At 40.3% G+C, this 13,399-nt stretch overlaps 1 protein-coding gene across 2 annotated transcripts in view; it reads left to right on the top strand.

The window, feature by feature from the left end:
* Positions 1 to 13,399, top strand: part of LOC117941670 (seizure protein 6-like) — a 301,601-nt gene that overhangs the window by 260,234 nt on the left and 27,968 nt on the right. For both annotated transcript variants that reach the window (XM_034866671.1, XM_034866670.1), the window contains exons 10-11: positions 9,314 to 9,510; positions 12,187 to 12,381. In XM_034866671.1, coding sequence (XP_034722562.1) covers positions 9,314 to 9,510; positions 12,187 to 12,381 — 392 coding nt within the window. The remainder of the gene's footprint in view (positions 1 to 9,313; positions 9,511 to 12,186; positions 12,382 to 13,399) is intronic.

Raw genomic sequence — 13,399 nt, 5'->3', positions numbered from 1 at the left:
CAGTGGGGACTAACAACCACAAGGTGATAATTCTTGTCCTACAGTTTGCAGGATTCTAGTCGGTGTTTGTATGTAGTCTAGAAACAGCAAAGCAAGTGTGATAGCAAGTGACTCCAAACATGTGTAAGGCTATTTAACACAGTCATACATTTATCATGCAACAATAACACTGATAATGGTGTAATTTGTCCTCACCTAGAAAGGGCTGCAAAGCTAACAGGGCGAAGTGTCAATTCACTAATTGACAATATTTTTCATTTCTTTCATTCTATTTCAATATATGATTGTCCCCATGTTTGAGAATAGATATCGTATTGTAAGAAAGATCCCATTACCCCAGGTCGCAGGTGGTTTCTCAACCCTCTAAAGACGAAACAATGTTTAACAACACGCTTATCTCAAGAGAAATTTGAGGAATTTCAAAAAGGGAACATCGTTTCAACTTAAGCGCCAAATTATCTCTACACATTGCTCTTGAAAAAATGTTGGCGTCACTAAATGGAAAGCTGAGCTTGTTCTTTTTTTTTGACAGTGTGTTTATTGCAGATAAACCTTGGTTACAGACCACATTTGTTCAAACAAGCAACATCCTTTTCCGTTTTCTTATCCATACAGTAACATTACAACAACATCAATAACACTAACATCAACAACAATAAGGAGCAACAAGAATGTACAAATTGTAGTTATATGGCGGTACATTATGGTGAGACACCATAGCAAAAATAAAGACTTAGTTACAAAAACAAAAAGCAAACCTTAGTCAATTACACCGCTACCCCCCCTTAGACCCCCCCAAATGTTTTAAAATTGGACCCCATACCCCATTAAATACACTTTTCCTCCCTGGATATGTTAATCTGAGCTTCTCCAGATGGAGGACCTCACCCAGCTCTCTTAACCACATCTCAAATGAGGGCGCTGCCTCGGACTTCCATAACCGCAATATAATTCTTTTAGCCAGAACTAGGTCCACACAATTAATTGAATTTTAATCACGATCACGATTTTGACTTCCCACAATCAAATTTGCGTGATTGAGCGATTTAAAAAATTTAAAGCGTCATTTTATTGAATGATGAGTTTTTTTGCATAGCCAATCTACTGCTTCGTAGACCACTGTCTGCTCATGAGCCAGTCAAAGTAGTTCCCTGCACCCCGTGCAGCTTAGTTTCAAGATGTAGACAGTCACAGAGGACACAGTAACTGGAGGAAAACTCAACAGATAGCAGTCGTTCATACGTCGGTCTCAAGGTTTACCAGTTTACCAGTAAACGCAACATTTTGTCCCGTCTGTTGTTTTTCAGACAACAGCAGTGACCAGTTCTAGTCGGTGCTAGTAGCGTCTGTTAGCTGTTAGCTTCTCTAGGACGCACCGGTGCTAATGTCCTCGCATCCGTTGCAATGCTTTATGGATATGGTTTAATTTTGCGTTACTTGACACATTTCTTCTGTAAAGCCGTGCCTGTGTTGGATCTCTCCTCAACTCTTACTCGTCTTGCTCTCCGCGCAGGCCCGCCACACAGCGGCCGCCGTTCCACGCCGTACAGTTTTAATTTTTTAACAAAGCTTTATATTGTTAAGTACGAGGGGCAAACCTGTATTTGCACCAGTGTTTCCGCGGGTAACTGCTATTGCAGCGGCCACGGCAAAGACCACAGAAGAAGTTATTGAATGCAACTAACTTCAGTTGGTAGAGTAACAGCGTGTGAGACGGAGCTGCTGGACTTCGGCGAGAGATGTGACCCACGGCCAGAATATCATAGTTCATAAAAATGCAGCGCAGTGACTATACAGACATTTCATACACAGAAAGTGTGTATCCGCCATTCGACCCGTGCTGGACCCATTCATAATGAGTCAGCCGTCTCTCTGTGAGTAGCGTCCATCACACTCCCTCTCGCAGTTATAAATAGCCTATGTAACGGTAAAATTTGTTTTGGTTAAAATCAACAAATTATCGTAAGAATAACTGTGATCAAAATTTTGATCCAAATAATCGTGATTATCATTTTGGCCATGATCTTGCAGCCCTAGCCAGAACCATACCCAGATACACCGGCCATTTGTCCCTGCCAGTTCACAACAGTGTCATTTTTAGACCCCAGAATAGCAACCAGGGGGTTGGGTTTCCACTGTTTGTTTAAGGCTTTTGAAAAGAAATCAAATACTGAAGACCAGAATGAGAAGAGGTTACGGCAAGTCCAAAACTGGTGCGTGAGGGTGCCCTCTTGAGTCTTACACTTATTATATAATGCAGAAACACTGGGATACATCTTGCTAACTTTAACTTTTGAGTAGTGCAACCTGTGTATTACTTTAATTTGTATTAGATTATGTCTCACATTCACTGAACACAAGACTGTAATGAAGACATTACAAGACATGATTCCCAGAATTCCTGAGTGAGGGGTGCCCCCGGTTCTGTCTGCCATTCAGTTCTTGACCTATCTGTGCTGATTGTTTCATGGCTAATCAGTGTCTGGTATAAGACTGCCACTGCTCCTTTGCTGCCTGGCTGAACCTCAATTATATTTTTGAGTGTTTGGTGCCGTGGTAGGTCTGAAGATTCAGATCTTATAAAATGCCGGATCTGCAGATATCGGAAAAGGTGTGAGGCTGGGAGGCTATAATTGTTCCTTAACTGATCAAAGGACATGAGTTGTCCCCCTAGATACAAATCCTTGAAGCATTCCACTCCCATTCCCCTCAACAGAACAAACACAGGATCCATCCCTGAAGGTTTAAAGGCATGGTTGTTGCAGATAGGGCTGTCTATGAACATATCTGGGGCTTTCAAGTGCTGTTAAATCTGCTTCCAAACTTTCAAAGAGCTGTGTACTAGAAAGTTCCCTTCATATAAAGATTTGTCCGTCTTAACAGGGCTGTTCAGTAGATCCGGAAGAGAGGTCCCACAGCAGACTGATTGTGCTACGAGAAGCCAGGCAGGGCGATCTCCAACAATGCTCCCCCCAAATGTACCACTTCTCCAGAAAGCCCAGTGAGAGGCCCAGTAGTTGCATCTGAAGTCTGGGAGACTAAAGCCACCCTCTTTTTTTCTTTTAGATAGGTTTTTCTTGTTTATTCGCACTGCTTTATACTGCCAGATAAAGGGGATTATAATGGAGTCTAATTTCTTAAAGAAGCCCTGAGGAATGCAGAATGGGACCGACTGAAACAAATAAAAGAATTGTGGGAGAACCACCATCTTAATGGCGTTCACCCTCCCGACCAGTGAAAGTAGTGGTCTTCCAGAAACTTATGTTCTGCTTCAATTGCGTTATTTTCAAGTTCCAATTCTTTTTGAGTAGCCGTGCCGGTTTCCTGGTAACAGACCCCCAGATACGTGAACCTGTCTTTAGTAACTTTAAAGGGTACCGAGTTCAGTGCAGAGCTATCTTGATGCAAATATACAGGCATTAATTCTCTTTTATCCCAATTTGAAACCCTGAGAAAGACCCAAAGTGGGTAAACAGCTCCATAATTGCAGCTAATGACTCAAATGGGTTAGACACGTAGAGCAAAACATCATCAGCATACATCGACAGATGATGCATCTGCCCCTTAATAGAAATCAGTGATATTCTGGGGTGATTTTGTATCCTTGCGGCCAGTGGTTCTATGGCCAGGGCAAACAAGAAAGGGGAGAGAGGGTCCCCCTGCCTGGTTCTCTCTGAGAACCAACATCCCACAAGTCCAAACCCTCTGAGCTAGTAAAATACCATCAAGTCCGCTTCCTCCAGTTCTGCAGAACGTGAGAAGCGAGTAGAACCAAGACAGTCCGTGTTAACCTGACATGAAAATTGTCGTTTTGTCCTTTTCAATTCTGATCCGCAAGCCTAGCGCGGCACGTTTTTGTCATCCCAAAACTTCTCTGCGTCCTTTGGGTTGTTAAATGTGCGTTTGTCCGCTCCTATCGAGACAACAAATGTTGCTGGAACACTTTAACAGTATTGTTGCTGAACTTTTATTCTACCAGTAGTGCTGGAATAAGTTTTGAAACAAAATCCGTTGGGTTGCCTTTTTCCAAACCTTCTTTAACACCTATAATCTGAATGTTTTGCCGTCTAGATCTAGCCACCAGGTCGTCCACTTGCTCGCTGAGCGATCTTGCCTCCTCTTCCCATCGTGACCACTGATCCTCCAGTTTTTTAATTTGGGCGTCATGTTTGTTCAGCCCTCCTTCGTTTGAGATAACTCTTTGCTCCACAGCATCCAGTGTCTGTTTCAGACCAGCGATGGACGCATCAAGCAGCTCGAACTTACAGTCGACATTCTAGTTTAGTCTGTTAATAGCTGCCATGACGTCCGTCATTGTCGGCGCCTCGTCCGTTGCCGCATTTTGATCTCTGCTTCAAAACAGAGCTTTCGTCTTGTCGCTTGTTTCTTCAGCTGTAGCTTGTCTTTCGGTGTTTTTGGCTTTATTCAGCTTCACCATGATGCCACTGCTTGTATACAACAATCACACGAAAAATATATAGTCTTAATTGGTCTTTATTTGGTGGAGGAAGCGGAGCCTCTCTAAACGTGACTACTCCGTCACATGCACAGCCAGAAGTCCAGCTGAGTTTGTTCTGAAGATTTTTAATATGAAACACATGGGGATCGGTTTTAATGTAATTACCCTAAAAAAAATATGTGAATATACCCTTGGACCTCACATGGTTAAAGCTCAGATAAAGATGATGTTCAAGGACAGCAATAAATTACAATAGTCCAAATTTGTACATTCTGTGCAATGTAGATGGTTGTGATGGTCTTATTAGTTATTGTTAAGCGATTTAATTAAACACTTCAGAATATCAATATTAGAAATTTGATAGATTTAAGCATGTTTCATCTGAACTTCTAATAACAAAGGGAAATTTACATAATTTTACCACTGTGTCCTGTAAGACACTCATATTAAGAAAAGCTGTGTAAAGCTGCCAAGACTAGTTCCAACAATTCTCTTTCTGCATATTAGACTTTTGGAGAGACTTAAATAGCCAAACATAAACTGAACAGTTGGGGTAAAATGTGTTGCCAGTTTTTTTTTTGGTACTAAATCAAATTAGTGTCAAGGGAATGGAGGCTGTGATTTATTTATGTTTTCTACAAATGCATTGCATAGCAGCACAAAGCTTTGTTTAGTTTAATCACAACAAATTTGATGCCAGCCAATAACAATATTTCTCAGTTTGCCTCACTTATCAACCTAACGTATAAACCAGCACAGATATGAACGCGGAAATCCTTACGACAGGCTTCACGTGGGATTCATGAACCAATCAGAGCGTAAAAATGGTCATACATTGATGAATGCAGCTGCTGGAAACAATTGTAATTTAAATATTATGCCCACATATATTCAAGGGTTGGAGGCCTTGCCCTTAGAATTTATGACATGAATAAGCAACATACATATGAAGTGCATTGAATCTTTTATTTTCGTCTTTTTAAAGACCAGATTTCTGATCAGTCAGAATCAAGCACCAGTGCTCAGAGTTCCGCAGAGCAGTATCCACACAGCCCGGTGGAAGAGGAGTGCTTGTCTTTGCCCCGTCCTGGTCCATCACGACGGGCCTCAGTACTAACTGCTGAACTCCTGGAGAGACAGGCAGAAATTTGCAGATGGATAGGTGAAATAAATCGTTCACTTCTGGCCATTAATGACACACTGAAAGTGACAATTGAGAAGTGCATTTCAAATAAATAAATGATTCTCACTAAACGTTCCACATTGTATTTTTTGAAATTTTCTACTTACTATACTAGATGCGCAGAATTAAATCCTGTCTCCTTCGTAGAGCCCCCAATCATCTGGGTGTAATTCATTGAATGGCGCCCCGTTCTCCAGCACAATATAATGAAGAACCCAGCATGCCATTATTGTGTTGCAGGTCTTCTCTGGAGTGTATAGCAGAGTCCCCCCCTCTAACCCAAGACAGAGCCACCTGCCCTTGAGTACACCTAAGCATCTCTCCGCTGTGGTCAGTGTGCATGTCTGCGCACTGTTGAACCTGCTCGGTCAGTGGATAACCTTTGTCACCTAGAGGAATCACATCAAACCGTTTCACCGAAGAACTATGTACAACTTTTATAATGATAACAATTTATGTTACAGTAATAAAAGAAGATATAGAATAACAAAAGAGTTAGGAACAATTACTAGTACTGATTGGTTTTAATGGAATAATTTTAATCTGAATAGTTCTTAAAAAAAGATTTTGTAATTTTTTCAATGTCATACATAATTACAACACATTTACAATTAGCATTTGGAATGCATTAGTATATTTTGTCAACTAACAGAATGTGTGTGAATTTTTGTGTCATTTCACACCTGGTGAGACTCTCTGAGGCCAGCTCTGCAGCGCCCCCACTCCAGTACTCATCTGTTCACAAACTCACTTATATTTCCTTCCAGTTTTTGAAAAAAAATATATAAAAAGAAGTCAAAAATAAACATTTCATGCTCTGTCAGGCTTTGCAATGTGTCGATTCAATCCACGCCTCTTGAACCTTTGATTTTACAGCATTCCCATAGTGATTAATAGCTCAATCTCATGCTGACTAATGAGTTTTATCAGGAGCCGCTGGTGATTAATTAGCGACAGCAAAGAGCATGTCACTGCTTTATTCTGGTTATCCATTTCTTCAAAGCTCTAAAGCTTTTATTGATAGCTTAGCCCTAGGTGACATTTTTAAACAGCTTCGAGCTTTGTAAGACTTCCAGCTTTACAATTTGTGGTCAAAACAGCACAAATACATGGCCCTTTGCCAGTTGAATTGTGACAGTAAATGTGTGTATTCAGTATGATGATGATTCACTCATCTCATAGACAGGAATGTCTATGCTGATCACTGCCAACGTCATGATTAATGTTCTACTCTTCATTCTGAGTCAGCTAGGAAATAGCTGTAGAATAGACATTTCAGATGATTTAGAATTTTGTGTAAATATTAGTGATGGCCAAATTAAGCTTTTTTTAGGCTTCATTTATTTTCTGAGGGCACTAAATGGCGATCTTGCTTTAAAGAAAAAGGCCCAAAGAATAGCAATTCAAGTGATTTCAACACTTTGTTGAACAGAGAGGGCCATCTAGAGGGCTCAGAACATGAAGAAAATGCTTAAAAAGGCTTCATTTTGCCATCACTAGTAAATATTAAAGAGATATTCAGTTTTTTATCAAAATTATTCAGATATTCTGGCCTCTAGGGGGGCTATAATCAACGTTTCTTTGTTTTGGCCAATAACTCAATGCATTTAAATGGGAAATTTGCCACAGCGAGTGCTATCAACTAGGGCTGCATGATTATGGCCAAAATAATCACGATTATTTTGATCAATATTGTTATCACAAAACTAATTTTATTGTCCCATAGGCTCAGAGTGACGGCTGACTCATTATGAACGGGTCAAACGGCGGATACACACGTCGTGTGTATGAAATGTCTGTATTGTCACTGCGCTGCATTTTTATGAACTATGATATTCTGGCCATGGGTCACATATCTGGCCCAGGTCCAGCAGCTTCGTCTCACACGCTATTACTCTACCAACTGAAGTTAGTTACATTCAATAACTTCTTCTGTGTTCTTTGCCATGGCCGCCACAATAGCAGTTACCCGCGGAAACACTGGTACTAATACAGGTTTGCCCCACATATTTAACAATATACAGCTGTGTTAATAACAATTAAAACTGTAAACAAATGTCAGGAGAATGGACCGGCACCGCTATGTAGCAGGGCTGCGCAGAGCGTAAGAGGAGAGATCCAACACAGGCAAGGCTTTAAAGAAGAAATGGGCCATGTAACGCAAAATTAAACCATATCCATATAACAACATTGCAGCGGATGCGAGGACATTAGGTGCACCGGTGCGTCCTTGAGGAAAAATATTACTCGCGCCCTAGAGCCTGTGAGCTAACAAAAGCTAACAGAAGCTAACTAGCACCGCCACTGACTAGCACTGCGGTGGCATGCTTACTGCTGTTGTCTGAATAACACAGACGGGACAAAATGTTGCGTTTATTAGTAAACTGGTAAACCTTGAGACCGGCGTATAAACGACTGCTATCTGTTGAATTCTCCTCCCGTCACTCTGTCTTCTGTGACATCTTGAAACTAAGCTGCGCAATGCAGGGAACAGCTGACTGAAACATGAGCAGACATGTGTTTACGGAGCGGTAGATGAGCTTTGCAAAAAAAACGGAGCGTTCTATGAAATGACGCATTTAAAAAAAAATCGCTCGATTGCGCAAATTTGATCCTGGTAAGTCAAAATCGTGATCGTGATTAAAATTAGATTAATTGTGTTGTACTATCAACACAAAACTTGTGATGCGTGTTTGGCATGCTGCTCTGAGGCTGTGTACCAAATTTGGTAAATATATACATAAAGGACGCTATAGTCAACATAGAACAGTTTGGGCCCTTTTACCCCGTCTGCAATAATAACTTTACAATTATAACTAGTAGAAACATGTAGTCTTTTGGAGCTAAAAGCTAACAGTCCAGGTTTAGTAACAAGTCCTGAGTTTTTTGGGGTCTTTGTGCCACATTGCTACATTCAAGATTGATGTATGTAAGAAATGAAAATAATTTGTTCTTTTACATAAGTTATATTGTTCAATACGTCTATTTTTGCACTGGATGTCTCCAAATATATAGTACTGTAGATGATGTGATGCTTGTTCGGAATGCCGTTCTGAGGCTCTTTACAAAATTTGGCAAAAACTGGCCAAGGGGTCACTGTATCTAACCTAGACCAGTTTCTTCTTTGGGTCTGACATTTGCGCTTTCCCTGTCTCATTGGGGGCAACTTGCGCGATGAGGCTCGGACCCCGTGATAACTGTGTGCAGTTCTAGTATAAACATTGCTGTCACCCTGAACAGCCCAACAAACGCCCCGCCCAGGCTTTACGATTTAAATATCAATAAATATAAGGTGATACGAACCACAAGATGTTCCCTTGTCGGTACTCACATTATTATCCTGGGAATTGTTTTCTTGGTTTCCTCAGGAACAAGATAACATGCTTCTCCTCATGAATTATGTATCAGTCTTTCTCAGTAATAAGAAACTTGGTTTGACCATGAGATATCATGGCCATTTTGTAATTACTGATTGTGAGGTATATTATGCCTTCTTGCGTTCTGATGGGCAAAAGAGGTATGTTTATATGTTATGTGTGTACAAAGTGGCGTTGCCATACTTGTGTTGCCACGTCACCTAACAGAAAACCATAAAAGTCACCGAAATGGTTCTAAAGCCGTTTGAGTTTGACGGTAGATACAGATTTGATTCTTTGTGTCTCCTGTTACAGGTTGAACATTGGGACGAATGACATGTTGACCTTTTATGATGGAGATGACCTCACAGCTAAAGTACTGGGTCAGTATGGAGGATCAAAGTCCCGATTTAAGCTCTATACCTCCACTGCAGACGTCACCATCCAGTTCCAATCAGACCCTGCCACAAACGTCTACGGCTACGGCAATGGCTTCATAATCCACTTCTTTGGTAAGCCATAGAACCAGTGCTCAGCGATAACTCAGCCACATAGAAATTCAAACATCATTAAACTTTATCAGAAAGTTAATGTTTTGGCAGTATGAACAGTTTGGCTTATATTCAGAAGCTTTAAAATTGCAATTCCAATGCCAAGTATTCAGTGGCCCTAGGAGTTTAATCCCTGACTGTAAAAGGCCCCATTGAAATCAGAATTGGCCAAGTTACTTTCAAAATGTAAAATATTCCATATTGCTAGTTACCTTCAGTTGTAAGTAGCCCAATAGTGGTGATGGCAAAATGAAGCCTCATGAAGCTTAATGAAGCATTTTCTGAGGCCTCTAGATGGCGCTCTCTGTTCAACAAAGGGTTGAAAACATACTCCATTGGCTATTGGCTAAAACATACTAAAAAGAGCGTCCTCTAGTGGGGTCAACAAATACAACTAATGGTTCATGAAGCTTCATTGAGGACATCACTACACAGAAGTAGTTCTGGTAAAGCACACTGGCTGCTTTACTGCACCCTTTCGTTTGCCAATAATTTCTTCCAGCACAGGAGAGCCTATTTTGCTGGAAAAATAATGTCCCATGAAGGTTTTCAATGGTTTCAAGCTCTAATTAAAAATGTATCTTTATGGACCATTTACGCTGTATGCCAATTATAAAAGGTAACAAAAGAACATTAAGTCTAATTAATATGACCCCAGCACCAGTGGCCAGCGGTCAGCAAAGGCCTTATTGAAACTCAAGGAATTGGTATTACTCTTAATGAATCAAATCTTTGAGGGGCTTATGGTGCTCGAAAAATCACCAAAATTTCCACACGTCATGACCGGCAAACAACTTGATACGGTATAGCTTTCATGCTCAGGTCTCTCAAAATGCATCAATAGAAGCTTTCAAAGTAAAAGCAGCCTACTTTAACTTCCACGTAACTTCCACAAAAACTGGTACACACTTCATGTAACATGTTGAGACGTACAAAAAAGTTGTGTACCTTTAACTTGAAAACTATTACTACAAATTGAACCCGATCAACCTCAAAGATTTAATGTTTGTATTAAAAGCGTGATATTTTGTCGAACATTGCAACCATGGTGTGTTTGCCATTTCAAGCATTTCAACTTGAAACAGTAAGTCTCATGCTTGATAACAATCCATGCCTGAGGACAACAGCATGCCAATATTGATTCATGGTCATAGCGCCACCTGCTAACAACAGGAAGTCAGAATTATATACAATGAAGTGTACATTATTACAATGTGTCTTGTACAGTATATACTTGATATTAAGCCACAAAATGCATGTCTTATTCGGCCCCCATACTTTAGTCAAGGCTTTGTTCTTTACCCACATCTCCCTCCATAACTAATGATCCATTTGACATAGACTTTGTGTAAGGGCACCATTGCAATATGCAGTTCTTTTTCATTGGTGACAGTTTACCAAGCCCCTTTTTATAACTCATGACACTAGAAGTGGGACAACATTTTTAAAGCCACACAGTCCACATAGGAAATGGAGTCTAACTCATCTGCACCAGGTCTGAAATGCAAGGCTGCATCAACTGGCCTATTGCAGTAACCCGGACCCACAGGAAGGTGTGCGGGGCTGTCCAGTGCTGCTTGCGGCTTTAATTATTAGACATATAGACAAATGTTGACTACAGCAAGAGAAACTAGAGACATCTTTGGTTGTTAATCAGTAACTATGATCCTGAAAGACATCAAGCAACAGCTGAGGTTTGGGGACAGTGTCAGAATGTAAGTCCAAATTCTACTAGGAAAGTCCCATTTTAAATACATTTTGAAGAAACAGTGCAAACAACTATGTCCACATTATTTAATTTTTACAGCAAAAAATCTGTAATATCACTTTTAGTGCACTGTCTGTAAGAGCCTTTAAGACAGGCAGGGTGTGCTTGAAACAAAGTAGTTTTAAGTATAACGCGGACATGATATTGGTTACATTATTATGTGTTTTAACTCAGGGCATCTACAAATAAGTGACAGCTCACAGATATAGTGTTTCAAGGCTGCCAGGCAATTAGGGTAGCACTTGATAATTAACTGTGTATATCAGTAGGTTAATAAAAATAAAACAGATATTTGTTTATATTTTAAGAATGAATGACAGCATGAACTATCATCTTTAAGCAGCATCAGTCTAACAGGATTGAATATATAAAAAAACATTATTAAAACAGAAGATTTCAGGATAAGACAGATCACAAAGATTCATTGTCTAAAAAACATGAGTCAGCTGAATTGCATGGCAATCTGAAAATGACACAAGAGATACTTTGGCATGGGAGTGGCTCTGAAGGTAAATGTTCACAGAGGACTCTATCCTTTGAGGAGCATGAATAATAACATCACTGAATGCATAAAAAACACACGATAACTTTCATACTAATGTGACACTTATATTTAGATGTTCCTTGTTCACAAATAGTAAAGGAAATGACAGAAAGTAATGATCTTAGGAATCATCCTAAGGGGACCCTTAATACACAGTAATGTCCTCACAAATTAGCCAGCGGTCAAGATTGCTTGCTATGAATCACAGTGTTAGGTAGATATTATTGTTATTAGTAGTAGTATTATCTTGATCTACTCAAGCCTTACATTAATTTCCTGTCTTCCTTGCTTTCTCTCTCCAACCCCTCTACCCATAAACCTGCAGAAGTAGCTCGTAATGACACCTGCCCTGAACTACCAGAGATCTCTAATGGCTGGAAGAGTACATCTCACCCTGAGCTGGTTCAAGGCACAGTGGTGACCTACCAGTGTTACCCTGGTTATCAGGTGGTAGGCGCCGAGCTGCTCATGTGCCAATGGGACCTGACCTGGAGCGGCGACCTTCCAAGCTGTGAGAGAGGTCAGTATACAAAAACACTGCAACCAAGACTGAATTATGCACCTAAGATGGGAAAGATGGTAGATACTAGATCAGAGAGTGTCCATCTTGCTTTAAGCACCAAAAAGAAATCTAAATCTAAGATAATAATTATTTCCGCACCGCTGGGTGCCACTCTTCATTTTAACCCCAACCGGTTGTCAGACACCGACTACCAAGAGCCTGGGTCTGTCCGAGGTTTCTGCCTAAAAGGAAGTTTTTCCTCGCCACTGATGCACTGTTGCTTGCTCTGGAGGGAACTACTAGAACTGTTGGGTCCTTATAAATTATAGAGTGTGTTCTAGACCTACTCTGTTAAGTTTCTTGAGAGAACTCTTGTTATGAACTGATACTATAAATAAAACTTATAGAAATTGAAAGTTAGCGTTGCCTTATGGCGTTTTTCCACTGTATGGTACCTGCTGGACTCACCTTTTTTTGTTTTCTCATTACGAAAGAAATTACTTGGTAACAGTTTTCTTTTTTTGTAATATCTCTGTCGACGCTCCAAGTGAGCTGAGGCAATACCAAAAAGTGACGTGAAAACCTGCCGGCTACTGATTGGTCGGAGAAAATCATTAGCTATTGTTAGCGACAGACAGGGGTGTTCTGAACAAACCTCCCATGTTTAAATAGTTTAGCTATCAAAATTTTTGCTGCTTCCAGCTTCTTTTAAAACGGTCTTTTGGTTGTGACAAAGCAACACACCGTCGCTTTTATATACAGCAACATAGAACGCAAAGAAAGCCTACAATCACTCTTACTACTTGTATAGATTACCCACAGGAAATACACCACATACTAACTTCATATTGAGATTTACTTTATGGACCCTTAATGTTTTTCTTTTCTAAAAGATAATCAGTAACTGAAAGGTAATGTAAGCTTTTTATGCACTGAACTTAGGCCTATGGGAGGAATAGTACAGTATACACTCACCGGCCACTTTATTAGGTACACCTGTCCAACTGCTCGTTAACACTTAATTTCTAAGCAGCCA

Source organism: Etheostoma cragini, chromosome 3 (assembly GCF_013103735.1).
Source record: "Etheostoma cragini isolate CJK2018 chromosome 3, CSU_Ecrag_1.0, whole genome shotgun sequence".
Classification (NCBI taxonomy): Eukaryota; Metazoa; Chordata; class Actinopteri; order Perciformes; family Percidae; genus Etheostoma; species Etheostoma cragini.
Note: the sequence above shows the minus strand (reverse complement) of the source record. Positions and strands in the feature narration are given on the sequence as shown.